The sequence below is a fragment of the Labrus bergylta genome, chromosome 13, assembly GCF_963930695.1.
Source record: "Labrus bergylta chromosome 13, fLabBer1.1, whole genome shotgun sequence".
In the NCBI taxonomy this organism is placed as follows: domain Eukaryota; kingdom Metazoa; phylum Chordata; class Actinopteri; order Labriformes; family Labridae; genus Labrus; species Labrus bergylta.
The window spans coordinates 11,755,270-11,771,804 of NC_089207.1; the positions used below are offsets into that span (position 1 = coordinate 11,755,270).

The 16,535-nt window shown below is 42.1% G+C and overlaps 1 protein-coding gene across 5 annotated transcripts in view; it reads right to left on the bottom strand.

The window, feature by feature from the left end:
- The window catches only part of LOC114920232 (uncharacterized), a 31,448-nt gene that overhangs the window by 9,663 nt on the left and 5,250 nt on the right, over positions 1 to 16,535 (bottom strand). For 4 of the 5 annotated variants that reach the window (XR_010667613.1, XM_065962091.1, XM_065962089.1 and 1 more), the window contains exons 2-3: positions 15,670 to 15,780; positions 13,763 to 13,829 (exon numbers count right to left, since the gene is read on the bottom strand). Coding sequence is in view for 3 of the 5 variants with exons in the window: in XM_065962091.1 (XP_065818163.1) it covers positions 13,763 to 13,829; positions 15,670 to 15,780 (178 nt within the window). In the remaining 2 variants the exon portion in view is untranslated. Of the gene's footprint in view, positions 13,830 to 15,669; positions 15,781 to 16,535 lie in introns of all 5 variants that reach the window. The other variant, XR_010667614.1, reaches the window with a different exon arrangement.

Below are 16,535 nucleotides of genomic sequence, written 5' to 3' on the forward strand. Positions count from 1 at the left end.
TTCCAACACACACACACACATACACACACACGCTTTAATAACCCGGAGAATAAATCTAAACATCCCGGCTGTGCAGTCACGACTCGTCACTCTTCCTCCCAGCCAATCACATCGCCCGGCTGCCACGTCCATTCATAAAGAAGCCACACTGAGCTGTCCTTGCTGTATGATACTACATGCATCCACCCCTACCTCCTCCACCCTCCACCCTGGTTCATTCATGCCCTCTGCTGCCGAGCTGCAGGAGTGGACTGTGCTATCTGTGTCAAACGTAGAGAGGGGGGGGGACACAGCGTGACTGAAGCACAGGGAGGAAGTGGTGGAAAAAATGTGCAGATTAACCGCACAGACTTATTTCTCTCACATGGGTACTCCGTCACTCATACAGATAGCGTCCGTTGTTCTAATCATCTAATCCTTGTGCTGTGATAAGCCCCTCGGTGTGATCGAGACAAGCCGGCTATGTAACAGTGAATCAGCTCTTCTGTAATGTGACACACTGTGAGGTAACGCTCCCCCCCCCCTCCTGCCCCCCATACACTAACATCCATTCAAACTCTCTAACGCCATGACATCCAGCGGTTCACACAGAAAAAACATCATCCTCAAACTCTCATAAGACAACTTGATCAGCTGACAGTGTTCACCTCTTACAGATCTGGGAGCAGTTTCCTCAGCTTTAACTTGTACCATATGATAGCCATCAACTGCAGCAGCAGCAGGAGCTCTACTTTCTGGGAGCATTTCCCCCCCCCCCATTCTTTCCCATTTTCTCTTTTTTTTTTTTTCACTTACCCGTCTGGGTGAGTTTCCTCTCGGCGCTGAAATGAGGGGAACCCCCTCCTCACACACAGATTCTTCTTCCTATAAAAGTCTTTAAAGTTTTTTCTCTGGGTGTCCTTTTTGCTCTCAGAGAGGGATTCCGGGTTCCCCTTCTCTTTAACTTTGCTTGAGTGAAAAGCGAACGAGAGCGAGCGAGAGAGAGAGAGAGAGAGAGAGAGAGAGAGAGAGAAAGGGAGAGCCGCTATTGGGTAACAACTTCTCACTCACGTCACTGTCCACGGCTGGGAGAGGGAGCCACACGAGAATGAAAAAAAAAAAAAAAACTTGCCGACTCCTAAAAAGATTTCATCCTTTCATGTCTCCTTTTTTTTTTTCCTCCTCCCGTTGCATTCTTCTGAGTGTAATCAGTAACAGCAGCTCTAAACACACATTTTCTCACACACACACACACACACACACACACACACACACACACACACACACACACACACACACTGTCCCTGTCAGTGTGTGTGTGTGTGTGTGTGTGTGAGAGAAGCTCCCTCTGGGCTAAAGGTGCTTTCCCAGAGCTCTGGAGACACCACAGCCGTTAAACTCCCTATGAGCCCCGCCAAAGTTACGCTATCACATGTTTCTCTCTCTCTGTTCCTCACCCTCCCTCCCTTCCTCTCTCCCTCAGACTGACACTGTCGGACATACTTTCTCTCACACACGCTCTCAGGAGCGACGCCGCACTCTCTTATAGTGTTAAAGAGGGGGGCTGAGCCTGTTGCGGCAGAGGGCAGTGTCCTGTTACACAGCGCTCAATTGAGGTTAGAGAGAGGACATCCATTCAGAAAAAAAAAGAGAGGAGGAGAGAGAGAGGGGGAGAGGGAGGAGGAGAAATAAGTTAGTGCAGCCTCCCCGTCCTCTCTCTCTCTCTCTCTCTCTCGCTCTTTTCTGAATGTGTGTGTGTGTGTGTGTGTGTGTGTGTGTGTGTGTGTGTGTGTGTGTGTGTGTGTGTGTGTGTGTGTGTGTGTGTGTGTGTGTGTGTGTGTGTCTTCAAAAGCAGGAAACTCCCCTGCCAGAGCTGGGGCGTCTGTAGAAAAAGGGACCCGTCTCCTAAAAAAGGGAAAGGAGGCAGGGACAGCCGCCCCCCAACACACACACACACACACACACACACACACACACACACACACACACACACACACACACCCACACACACACACACACACACACACACACACACACACACACACACACACACACCCACACACTGAAAACACACACAGCGGCCACAGTAGAGGGGTCTTTATGACTTCCAGCCCCACTGGCAGTACTTTACTCTCCACCCACCCAGCACCACACAAGCATACACACACACACTCGCACACACTCGCACACAACCATATACCAACACAAACAAATGCAATAAGAGCATCTTGTCTCGTCTGCTCAGTAGATTTAAGAGCATCTAACACGTCACCTATTCAATGACTTTATTGTTTTTGTTTGGTTTTCTTAAAATGTTTATTTCCAACATCAGACCTAAGAAGCTAATGGCTAAGCGAGGAATTCCACCTTGTAGACCCCTTAGCACCCGATGGTTCCCATTCTTATATTTCATTAAAATGAGAAGTGTGGGCGCTGGTCTAGCTCAATCAGTAGATCGGGCGCCTCAAGAGGCTTCAGTCCTCACCACGCTGGTCGTAGCAGGTTCAACTCCCAATCCTGACGCTGCCTGGTACTTGCCCTGACCCGCTCTGTCGCCCCATATTTCCTGTCTCTCTACATCTGTCTTATCCAAAAAATGCCTGAGAAGTTCCAGCTTTGTACTGAGGTTACGTTGTCAATAACAAGAGCCGTAAACATATTTTGAAACGTTGAGATTATTTTCTTTTGCTTGTTTTTTACTTTGTAAAAATATGAGATTCCATCAGTGGTCATCGTCTCATCATTATACCTGCCTCTGGGAACGGATGCAAATTTCACATTAATTTCCGAATGCAGCGTTAAAGGTTAGCGTTAAGCGACTTCCAGGTAAGACTTCCTTTTAAATGCAGAGTTTACATCTCCAACATGTCAGAGAAGTGCTCGTTCACCTGTCTCACTTCAACATCTTGATGCAGTTTTGTAAAAAGTTAAGAAGTCTCGTCAGGTTTGTCTCCAAGATGAGAAAAAAGAACTTTAAAAAAATGTTTGTTGAATGGAGGCTGTTTCGATCATTTCTGATGTGTTTCATGTAGTCTGGAAATCTAAACGATGATTTGCTTATTGAGCAGATTTGAGGCTCAAGTTTAATGTTTGATCTTAAATTGATATTAAGCTGAACTTTCGTGTATTTATGTCTTTATAGAGACAAATAAATAATCATCGGAATGATTGCCAATATGAGCTGCTGTCATAAGTGCGGATAACGTCCCGCCTTCTTTTTGCGGTCGACACAGATTAAATAAATGGTCGATACAGATCGGACCACAAATGGAAACCACAACATTTTCCCTGCTGAAAATCCAGACCCCCTGTGTACGGACTCTAAATTCTAGAATCTGTATCTAGCAGAACAAAGAATAACAGTCTGTCTGACTGCCGGATGAAGGATGATGTTTTCCAAGGAGCAGTGTACAAAGAATTCTAAAAAAGCTAACTGGCTCATGAAAATGTACCCGGCTTTAAACTCTGGTTATGTTTTCGCTCTTGCTACCAAAATTGTCTTTTTTAGTTCTTGTAACTTTCTTGTTTGTGTGGAAGTCCGGGATATCTTTGATTTATTTGGAAAGCTCAGTGAAAAATCTGTTCTGTTGTCCGCCTTTGAATCTGGAATGCAGAGAAATGTGTCCGACTGCATGTGGATTTTAAAAATGTAAGGAATTTTCATAGTTTCATGATTATTTTTGTTATTTTGATTAAATATTGGAAGCATTTTGTATTTTGTTTTCCGACCCTAACCCTAACTCGATGCATCGATTATCCTTTAAGCAATACTTATTTAATATCATTATTATTATTAAGGATACTTTGGAATTGGCTAAGGTTTTCATTTTATTTTATTTTTTTTTGAAGATTTTTTTTTTTGTGGCTTTTTTTGCCTTTTAGAGATAGATCAGTGGACAGAGTTGGAAACCAGAGAGAGTGGGGAATGACATGCGGGAAAGGAGCAACTGGCCGGATTCGAACCCGGGCCGCCCACCTGAGTAAATCTGGTGCGCACACTAACCACTAGGCTACCAGCCTAGCCATGCTGTCATTTTTTTATGAATTTTTTTTTAACTTTCTAATAGCTTACAATCTTTCAATTCAACTTGGAATATACAGAACAAAAACATTTCACTGCAAATAAAATTCATGACATTTAGCTTGATGTGAACAGCTGCTACAAATGTCAGAGGACTTTTTAAATTTCTACTGCGAGTACATTTCGCATATTTTTGTATTTTTTTTTTTAAACTCTTACTGAAATAAAGAAGTTGAATGAGTTCTGTACTACAGACAGTCTTTTTATTTTAATTTTTTCATATTGACCTTTTATTGAAGAGAGGAAAGTTTGTACTTTTACCGTCTCTGGAGACAGACGGCTGATCTCGACCACATAGAGAAAGTTTACAAGAAGTGACTGTCTTATAAAACAAAGTGAGTAATTCCACATTGACCACAGCGTCTAAAAAGGAAAGTACCTCAGTGTACTGACATAAAACGACATCATCAGACAATAAAGGTTACAAGAGAGAGAGAAATCACCAGGTTCCCCCTAACGTGGACCTCCTTACCCCTAACCTGACCTGAAACTGCCCTCACCACCCTGTCCTCCACCAGTCCTCACCTACATCCTGCTATTTTACCACACTTCCATTCTGTGCCACGCCATCTCTGCCAACCACACCTCTCAACAGTCCAGCGCTACCCCACCCTGCCCCGCCCCTTCCCCTCCCCCTCCCCAATGGAGCCTGGGGTTTTTCTATGGGAGTCTCAAACTTCACGACATGCATAGTTGGTTTGTTACTCACACAAGAGACATGTGACTCATCAAAGGCCATGCTGCACCCATGCTACGCTCCCGTTACACACATTGTGGTGCACAAATATCACACACACACACACACACACACACACACACACACACACACACACACACACACACACACACAGCCACACAAGAGGAGGAGCGCCTTTGTCAGGCTCCATTCATAACTATTTAAATAACCTCAGTGAGTCATGTAACGAACTGGGCTCAGTAATATTTGACCTATATACTGTAGGCACCTCTTATTTCACACTGTCGACCCCTGAAGACGATCTCTATAGGTAAAAGGTCGCAGACAATTTTGACGCCTAAATATGAAGCAACTTCTGACAGCTCACGTGTGGGAAGGAGCGGCTCCCACAGAAGTTTTTGAAATGTGAGTTTTTGGATTATTTCAACACAACTTGGAGATATTGCCTCTGCTTCAAAGAAAGGAAACAGCAAACATTTTTCTATATGCTAACTTTATTGTTCAATGCTAACATTGATTTCTGGTCAAATGCTGTCCAATAAAAAATGCTTATTATTACTTTAACTTTTATTGCATTTTCTTTATTTGTTCAAGAGTTTTTCTTGAATGAATGACTTTATTTTAAACCAAAAAATAAAATAAGACAATAAATTAAACCCCTACCCCCGTCACATTTATTCTATTAGTTTATAGATTTTTCCAACAAACTTCTCTTCAAATGAAAACTTTATTTTTCAAATTGCTGATGTTTGTTTATATATAAATAACTTTTTTTGCAGACATCCTTTATTAAGCATCTTGTTACCCTGTTTTTGTGAACCGTTTTTCATGATGTTACTTTTTTATGAATATAAAACTCAATCCACTTATTCAAGTACTTACATTTCTTTTAAACGCTAATGTTATTCTTGTTATATATGCTGTAATTTATCATGCTAAAGTCCCCTTTTTTCTTCTAATGTGATTCTTTTGAGCAACACTTCCCTTATTTGTGTTCCTTTCATTCTTTTTAATTATGTGACTTTTCATGCCAGTGTCACTTTGTTCTGACTGGATTTCCCCCTGGGATTAAAGTATTTCTGATATTAATCTTCATATGATTACTCTCTTTTCAAAATGGTCTTTTTTAAATTCTATTATTTGATGATAGCAGAGCAGTATGTCGGCTTCTATCTGCTGTATCTCACTCTGATGTGTGTCATATTAGCTGTTAGCAAGAGCTGTTTACTGAAGGCGATGAAAGGATAAGTCTTAAAAAACAGATTAATTAATTTTTTTATTATTCAATCAGATTGTTTCTTTTGAATACTTGTACATCCTGTTTTGGTTTTTAAAAAGAGAAGGAGATAGAGTAAGAATCATGAAATAGAAATGTGTTTTTTGTTATTGTTTCCCACTTTGGGACTCATCCCACAACCCCCGACGCTAAATTAGAAACCACTGGATTAGATCGACTCCAGGCGGGCCTCTTCAACATCTTAAAAAATCAACCTAAAACGCCTCTTTGGCTGGTTCTGTGTGGACGGGGACTGAGTGGGTGAGGGTGAATCACAGCCTGTCGTGTGTCGGGCCAGTGTATGGTTTGTCTGTGTGTTTCTCATCGTGTTGAATGAGTGTTGCGGAGCTCTGGCAGCGACTGCGCTCAGGCGGGGGATGAGTCAGGGTTTGAGAAGGTAAATGACTCCAGACCTGCCGACAAACGGCAGCTTTCACCTGCAGGAGTCATCTATGCGACTTCATCAATAAGTTTCACATTCAAATATCTAGAAAAAAAAGTTCTCGTCTGGAGCTATTTTAGTTCATTTGATGACTCCTTGCCAAAAGCAGCAATCTGACAGATTATTCTCTTTATTCAGAGGCTTTGCAAGCCAGGAACAATGACTCACTGGGAACAGGATTCATACATTTTCCTTAAAAATAGGGGTCATTTAACGTGAAAAAAAATAGAGCTGCAGTATGGCCGGGAGAAATTTATCAATCAAAAATGTTTAACATGAAATTGTTTGTTACTCAAATTTATACTGATACAATATTTACTTTTTAAAGTTGTTATTTGATAAACTTAGAGAAAGATACCTTTTGGTATTATATTTCTAACAAATAGTAAACTGTACTGCAAAAGTCCAAACTATTATTTTTTTTCAATAAATGGCTACATAATGACTTGGTTTTGGAAATGAAATCACGCCTAAATAAATGTTGATTGCATTTGAACTGTTTGAATTTGAAAACTGTGATGTGTATCATGTGAGCCTTAGTTTGAAATTTCATAAATCTTTCTGCATTTTTAAAATAAAATCAGGACCCTAAATGTCCCGTATTGTCTGTCTCAAAATGTAAAGATTCACATTAACTGAGAGTTTCGGCCGTTTTAGAAATGTGACTAAGTGTGTTGTGGGCACAAACTGAGCCCCGCCTGCTCGCTTTCTCTGGGTGGATACTAGGGCGGAGATGTGTTTTCACACACACTAACACACACACACACACTAACACACACACACACACACACACACACACACACACACACACACACACACACACACACACACACACACACACACACACACACACTAACACACACAATGGAGATTGCGGTAGAAAAGGAAGCTGGGGATTCCTGAGATTCCTGTGGACAAAAAGGTGTGAACTCAGGCAGCCGAGCAGCCTGGGAATTCTGCTGGTTTGGCTTAAGAGGCATTTTAATGGCTGACAAGAGTTGCTAGTGACAGAGAGAGAGAGAGAAAGAGAGAGAGAGAGAGAGGGAGAGAGAGAGTGAGAGAGAGAGAGAGAGAGAGAGAGGGAGATAAAGAAAAAGAAGGAGCTGGAGAGGTAAAGTCAAAGAACAGGGCTGTAAAGACAAAGGGACTGTTTGTGTAATTCCAACTGTCGGCAACACTTAATTATTTAGAGTATATAAAATGACATAATACCGTGAATAATTGGAGTCAGGATACTGGAGGCATTCAAAGTTCACAAGAATATGTGAATGAAAACAAACTACATTTGACCCAACTAAATGATGTAATTATTTTTTCTATGTGATGGAATATTAGCTACGGACTGTGCCTGTCTGGAGATTACATATTCTAGTTTACTTTTTCGCCTGTTGTTATAAATGCAGGGACAACATATTTCCCCCTTATAGAGGAAGTGAAGAAAGCTATAACTTACATTTGTTTCAACTGTCATTCATATCTTGATTAATCAAGAATTTAGCAGTTTCAGATTTCCAGTCCCATGATTTCCTTGGAAATTACGTTATGTTTCTGAAATTCTAAGAGACGGGCTGCTTGGTAAAGTTTGGAAGGGAAACTTTTATAATGACAAACTGTATGTTCTCTTGGTGCCAAATTATCACAATTTGTGTATTTTTTTTATGTTCTGAAATAATCAATTTTAGGACATTATTAAATATGAATCAGGTTTCAATTTAATAAGTAGGTTTTGAAACAACTTTAAATATTTTTTTCTAATTCAATATTCTATTATTTGACATACATAGTGATTATTTTTTGTCTTCTATTGTTTATTCTGAAGAACCAAAAATGATTTTAGTTTTCTAGAGATCAAAGTGCATGCATGAATTAAATTACTTATCGAATAGAAACTTGAAAGGAATGCTTTTACATAATCACATGACAACCGATACACTAACACACCACTGAGCAGCCATCTTTGTAAAGACAATGCACTGATTCAACCATATCCAATTCATGCTCAACTCTAAGCTCAACCTTTTCTTAGTTCATGCTAACTACCATCCATAATCCAACCATTGGTCCCCAAAGTAAAGTGTGTGTAACGTTAAGAATCGTCATGACGTAACAAAAACCAGCTTAAAGACTTAAAGACACACACACACACACACACACACACACACACACACACACACACACACACACACACACACACACAGACACACAGACAATGACATAAAACTAATGCATCAAATATAGAAGCATTTTGAGCAGCATTAGAAATGGGACTATTGGTCACTGCAAGGTGCCTAACTGGACATGTCCCGAAAAGGCACACACACACACACACACACACACACACACACACACTCACACACACACACACACACACACACACACACACACACACACACACACACACACACACACACAACATTAACACATTCAAAAACAGAAGGAGTCAGGACCAGGACATCAGAAATTAATTTGTGCAGCTTTAGGGTTCAGCGGGTCTCTTTAATGATTATTGGTCTCCACAAGGATCAATTCTGGAAAGGTCCCAAAAACGTAACAAAAACCATCGTGGATACACACACACTCACATATGCACACAGAGGCAGCCACAGATCCACCTGTCTCTGCCAAGACTGGACTCTGAGCCAGTGATGGACATCAACAGACGTAACAACGGCGTCATCGCATTCACACACACACACACACACACACACACACACACACACACACACACACACACACACACACACACACACACACACACACACAAGGCACACATGTTACCGCAGGGCACTGCAGAGATAAGACACAGATTCATGCCTCCCCAGCGTGACAGTGACATCACCCCCCACCCCCACCCACCCCTAATGCTAGAAAGACACCAGCCTAATATAGTCAGTGTAGAGCACGTATACACTTAGACACACTCCCTGAAAGGGACAGCAGCGGGGGGGGGGGGGGGGGGGGGCAGTCGGTCGGTCGGTCGGCCAAATTTCCATCTCCTGTCCTTGGTTGGTAATAAGTGTGTGTGTGTGTGTGTGTGTGCGCGTGTGTTAGTGCATATTACCCTGTAATAACCCTTAGTGACACACACACCACACACACACACACACAGACAGACAGACAGACAGACACACACACACACACACACACACACACACACACACACACACACACACACACACACACACACACACACACACACACACACAGGGAGAGCACCTCTGAGCCTGCAGAAACACCCAGAACCTGCAGCTGAACCTGTAATGCCATAATGCCTTTAGGTATTTAATTACATCACACAAACATACTTTAATTGTGATGCAATGGTTAACTGTCAGGTTGAAATATGTAAAGTTGTATCAGTCATAATAACAGTCGTACAAGTAGGGTACGACATAATCCCACTCTCTTTCTTCCTTTTCTTCCTTTGACCAATTCACTTCCATTTTCATGTCATAAGTGTCTCTCTGAGGAGTCACAAACTGAGTCAAATTTGCGGAGAAATATCTCTAATCTCTCCATATTTCATTTTTAATTAACACCAGTGATTTCATAGTTTAATCACAAGAGTCAGGGCGACGATTTATTGCTGGGTTGAAGCAACTCTATATCATGTATACAAAGTTTTGAATGAATAAATAAAACTACAAAGATGTGAATATAGAACTATCATTAAATAATGGATGAATTTGTTGGTATTGCTCTAAAAAAAGTAAAATATTTTCTTCTTAATTACAGCAGAAATGCATCTAAACTGTAATTTATAGTTTTATAATCAACCTTTTACAATCTGTAAAAAAATCAGGAATTACAAATAAAATTGTTCTAGTGTAAACACATATCTTACATGTGTGTTCATGTTTTTGTTTTGTATGCGAGCACTGTGATTCATTTAAAGGGCTTCAGCGATGCAGCGCTCCACCTCATCGTCCCTGCCCTGTGACTCCCTCTCCTCTCCACTCCGCTCCTCCTTTCCTCTCTGTCCTCCCCCCTTCCTCTTCCTCTTCCCTTCAGAGGTGTCAGAGGAAAAACAGCTTCAGTATGTCTCTTTGTCTCTCACTCACTCTCTCTCTCTCTCCTCCGCAGCCACACAACGCTGGCTTAGTGCAGGCGGTGACTCGGCTGCTGGCTGGCCCACTCACAGGATATAAGAGCTGTGCGAGCCCTGCCAAGACGGTGAGGGGTCACACATTTTGTGTGTGTGTGTGTGTGTGTGTGTGTGTGTGTGTGTGTGTGTGTGTGTGTGTGTGAGGATGGCTGGTGGCTGTCTGAGCAGCAGACGCCCTCATCCTGACGCTCGCAGGGCGGAGAAGCCCTCTTGTGAAACATTCCACTCCGACCAGCGTTTCCTGTTCTCACTTCCCGTCCTTCCCTCTCGCTCCTCGCCTGCCTTTCCTTTTTTACACCCGTCCCACCTCCTCTGCCTCGCCTAAACGCCTCCACAACGCCAATGCATTTCCCACCCACCCCATCCTCCGCTGCTCCACGCCCCGGCCTGGCTCCAGCCCCCCTCGCCCCAGACTGGTGGACTCCCTTTGAGTTTCCTGGAGAACCACCTTCTATTATCAGAGCGACAAAATGCTGCTGAGATCACCGGGTCACTGTGGCCGTCAGCCTGAACTCCACCTACCTCTCTGCGTCTACCAACAATCTGCTCAAAAGGAACTTTATGTCATTTTAATGATATTTATCTTTCAATAAAAACCTGATTTTGTTCAACAAATGTCACCCAAGTTATTTAAGTTCCGGCAACAACGCCACCTTTAACCTTCCCAACAGTACATTATTTCTTCTTGACCACTTGACCTTAAACAGAAAACTCATCTGCAGTGCACTCAAACGATGCAATTTCAGTCAGAGTAATAACTAGGGAGCTTGGTTCTCCATCCAAATACTCACATTGAATGTTTTCTGTAAATATGTTTGACATGACGACAACCCAATTACAGTATGGATCTTTTTTTTTTTTTTTTTTTACATAATGCCAATCAACCAGTCTCTGTAGTGCAACAAACTAAAGCCTTTATTCGTCAATAGCTCATGAGGGATACAGTTGTTATTATCCCTCAAATTCATGCAGACTTTGATTGAAGCCAAACATCATCAAAGCTTTTGAGACACTTCACATGTTTACAAACCAGACACAGATTTCTCAAATATCACATATAACTTATGGACTGCATACACAAATGAAGAATGTAAGCACGTGATCACAGGAGCATCGATGGACATGCAGCATAGAGTTCGTCTTCTTCCTTCAGCAAAATGACAAATTATCTTCAAGCAACAACAGTGAGAGTCAGGAGCGTCTCCAGGATCTCTGGGCCCCATCTCCACCACAGCCTCAGCCAACCCCGTGATATGGCTATAACCACACCTCCAAAACACAAATGACCCGTTAAACGATTCAACTTAAGGTCGTCGAAATGTTCCTCCTTCAGAACTTTCGATCCAACGAATTATCAACCAATACAGTCTGTTTTATTTGAATAAAAGTCACAATGAAAAAGCACTGAAGCTTTGGAAAACTGCCTATTTCATATGCAACGTGTGTGAGAAAAGAGCTCGTTAAAATTTGAAGGCAAGCTCCTGCACACTGTCTAAAGTAAAGCTGACCGATTCATCTGCCTGCCGATACTATTGGCCGATATTAGCGTATAAAGTGACTATCAGTATCGGCTAATTTTATCGCAGATATGCGCCGATATTACTGGATTTATTCACAAGTCAAATAGCATTTTAATTTAAGTTTCATTGTATTACACTAGCAGTTATCTTTTACCAGCAGAGGGCGCTATATGGATTACAACAAGCATCATCACTCTCCAGAGTGTCGAGCAGTGATGCATGTACATGCTCAGTTACTTTCCAGTTGAGTCACCATCTTGTCTTCGTTATAAATCTTTTCCACAAGTGTTTGATAAGGCAATAAATGTGTATATCTAAATCTATCTTTCTCTAAAGATGGAACATAGCTCAAGGAAAGATATTGACAGATTTATCTGCACCGGATTTTCCCAAATCGGTCGGGCCTTAGTCTAAATATTTTGGTAATAAAACATTGCTAAAGTATTTGTGCAAGTAAGACAGTGTGCAACTTTTGTTCTTTAAAAACAAGAAATTACAGAATATTTGGTGTTGAGGACTTCTATATTTTTTTTTGCTATGGTATCGATATTGTTTGATTGTTTTTTTAAGTTTAAAATGTAACTAACTATAACTTGTGAAATGCATCTTTTTGTAATTTTAATCTTTTTACAAGCATCTAAAAGGTTTCTAAAATGTGTTTTTTAATTCAAAAGTTGAGTTAGTTCATTTATTCAGCCAAGTTTACCTCATCACCAATGAAATGCAAAACAAAGAAAGATGCCGGCTTCCTCCTAGCACCGTTTGCAACATCACTACGTCAGCCATCTCAGCTCTCAGCAGCTTGACTGCATGCCAGTGTGATTTTCTGCAGAGTTTAGACACTTTCTGAGACTGTTTCCATCCCCATCTGATCAACCAAGAAGAATACACAACTCATTTTAACTTAAGTGTTTCTTCGAAATGCCAGCAAGGAGAGGAGACTCTCTTGTGTTTCTTCCCTCAGTGTCTCCGTTCTGGGGGCTTCTCAGCAGGCTGACTCACAGCCCCGGCCCACTCCTCCCTCCCACTCCTCCTCCCACTCAGAGCCCCAGCCGTACCCCAGCGTGGGAGGCAGCGCAGCCCAGGACCAGAGCCTCCGGCTGGGCACACACACGCAGCCAGCACCGGGCCCACGGCTCTGGAGCTTTGGCTTTCATTTCCAGCACCCACACAGAAACACAAAAACACACACACACACACACGCTGCCTTCCCACATGCAGTACCCACACTGATTTTTTTAGAGCACCTTTTTTAATGATGTCATGTGCCTCACATCTGAGGGAGCAGAGGAAGGGGAAACACGTGGGAGTGTGTGGGCTGGACACGCTCGATGTGTGTGTTTGTGAATCATGCAGCCTGATTATTATTTTTCTGGGTTTACATTAAGTCAAATGTCTGATGTGCACATGGCTACTGTACTGAGCCGAGGTATCTTTAAATACACAGCTACAGGGGAGGATTTTGATCTAATGAAGGGACAATGATGAGTGATGTGGATGCATTAAAATGTCCTGAAGTCTTTTGGCCCAGTGTGAAATCTTACGCACAGATATCTCATGTATGCCTGGCTCCTGCTGCCAGGGTTAACTTTCCCACTTGATTACTGAATTCACAGTTTCTCTGCAACAGTTAGTAACATAGATAATGTGTGATCTCCTTACCAGCAGGACAGGAACGCTCAGCTCAGTCTTTGCTTTCTTCCCACCGATGATGTGCACGATTTTGAGGCTGTGAAAGACAGGTGGCATAAAGGATCACGTCACTCACATCGTCTCCTCACACCTTTACTGAAGTAAAAGTCAGACTCACAAGAAAATTGAAAGACTTGCACAAAGTGACACGTCTGATCTGTGAAGAGGAATATAATATTCAAGAGGGTCCAGATTGCTCATTAGAATATCTCACATTTGTGTGTGGCAGGCTTTTAGTCTGCAGCGTTGTTCCAGAAACACTCTTCTCTGTCCAATACCGACCGGGATGCTAACCCCAGTCTGTCCGCTTAAAAATTAACATTTCTGTGCAAGTTTTCAATGCAGTAGCACCTTTAAAAAATAGATATACATCCACTGCAACAAAGCCCTGAAATAGCTCAGTGTGTTTCTCTGTTTACAGACATTTAACTGTTGATGCTGTCAGAATAAATCACAATGTGACACTTCATTTTATCAGAGCTCACTCAGAGTGATTTCTGACTGTGCAACACATCAGAGTGAGGCTGCGAGATCCTGCTGAGAGTGACTACATCTCCACACTGCAGCTCCAAATGTACGACTTTACAGACATTTCATTTAGACTTTGGGATGAAGTTAACTTTCTCCCGAGCTAAATGCTCCATTGTCTGAATGCAACACAGAGCCAATGAAAAGTTGAGATTTTTTTGGGAGATTTGAACTATACAGCAATGACAAGTATTTGACTGCAAAAGACATTAATGTACAGATACAACCTAAATCATCATAATTGCAATGCATGGCTGCATTTTTAAAAAAATAAATGTCCTCGTAGAAACACAATCGGACATTTTTTGGGAGACCATGTGTGCAACTTAAAGCGTTTTTATAATACTTAGGACGAGTATTTTATGAGATTAAATTAAGTTCTTCTAGAAGATAAATATATTTAGAATGATTTAAACACAACATGGTAAAATACATCTGGATCTTTACATGATTTTATTCATAATAAAAACAAGTTTTGCGTGGAGAAACAAATAGACCAACATTTGTAAGTAATCATTTGTAATTATATGCTAAATTAAGGACTGTTATTAGTGGCAGATTAATAACTGATTTGCAGCAACGTGTCACAAGCTCCCCCTGTTGGATGCAGAAACACTGTATGTGAGAGTGAGCGTGCATGGTTTTAATTATAATCCTCTGAGAGAGAAATGATCGTAAAAATATGCAAAAATGTTAATAATGAAATATTCACTGTCACTCAATTTGCATGATACTTGCATAAAACAGCACAGCATCACTGATTCAATTATTTCTTAGAAAGCCAACGCAACACCCCCCACACCACCACTCACTCTCGCAAATCTTCCCCTTTCTGAAAGTCTCTCCCCCCTCTCTCTCCCCTTGTCTCTCCCGGAGTCACGGGGTCTCCCCCCGGGGTAAACGCATTCCAAAACACAAGAATTTCCTCCAGCCCGACTCGCATACCACCTCTCCCTCCCTTTCTCCCTCCCTCCCTCCCTCTCTCTCTCTCTCTCTCTCTCTCTCACTCACTCACACACAGGCAAGCACGCGCACGAACACACGCGCACGTGAAGAGTGCACAATGGTCTTGCCATAGCCGGAGGAGACCACACACTGTTGCAATGCCATGTTCAACAATTTCGCCGCGCACACTGCTGCACAAGCGCACAAACAACCCGAGCACAAGTCTCAATAATTGAAAATAAAAAACCTCAAAATGTAAGAATATTCTTTAAGATCAACGCAAGAACAGTTTAATCATGTTAAACAGAAATTTGGGGAATATTTCAAAGCACAAAAACATAAAAAAAAATCCAAATTGCCAATGCAAATCATGAACAAGAATTAAAAACGTGTAGTAGGCCTACCTGTATTCTTCGGTGTTTCGCAGCAGTTGGGAGTTTGAAGTTGGAGAAAAAAAAAGAGCCGATTTGCAGACACCTCTCGTCGCGTGCAGCTCAGCTCTCCAGATCAGTCCGCTGCACAGAAACACAAAAGAGCGAAAGCAAACATCACCGAGGGCTGCGCACTGAAGTGTCCGTGAAACGAGCTCAGACAGCCGCAGATATCTGCAGGAGAGGGGAGGAGGATCGATGATGTGTGTCGCTGTTTGCCGTCCTGATATTAGCTCTGACTCGCTCTCTTTCACTCTCTCTCTCTTTCTCTCTCTGTTGTGTGTGTGTGTGTCAGTCGGGTTTTTACCCCGGATCACTCGGAAATGCCCCAGCGACCTCAGAGTAAGAAGCTGGCTCCCCCAAAAACCTCCACTAGTTCTGTCCCCAGAGTCAACCTCAGACAGTCCGCAAAAAAAGACACCCCCCCCGCCTCCCCCCTCATGCTGCGGGGACTGTCCCCGGTGCGCCCGCGGACATTAAGACTGTCTGTGACAACAGAGAGAAAGAGAGAGAGAGAGAGAGAGAGAGAGAGAGAGAGAGAGAGAGGTGAGGACGAATGAGGGGGAGACAGAAAAGGGGGGGGAGACTGGGGCTCAAAAAAACAAAAGTCCTCAAGCATACCTTTGAAAAATCCGTCTTTTTTATGTTTTAACAAGAGAAAAACATCAATTTAAAGAAGCACAACATGCTTCAGTTCAGTTCATCCATTGAGGAAATTCACGAGCCAAATTTTAAGACTTTGAATCACAAATTTCAGCAAGTAGCAATAAAAAAAGAAGCTTCAAGGGACATTCTAGACCAAACAATCTTCCTCTGTCCTCTTGTTAATTTTGCACGTT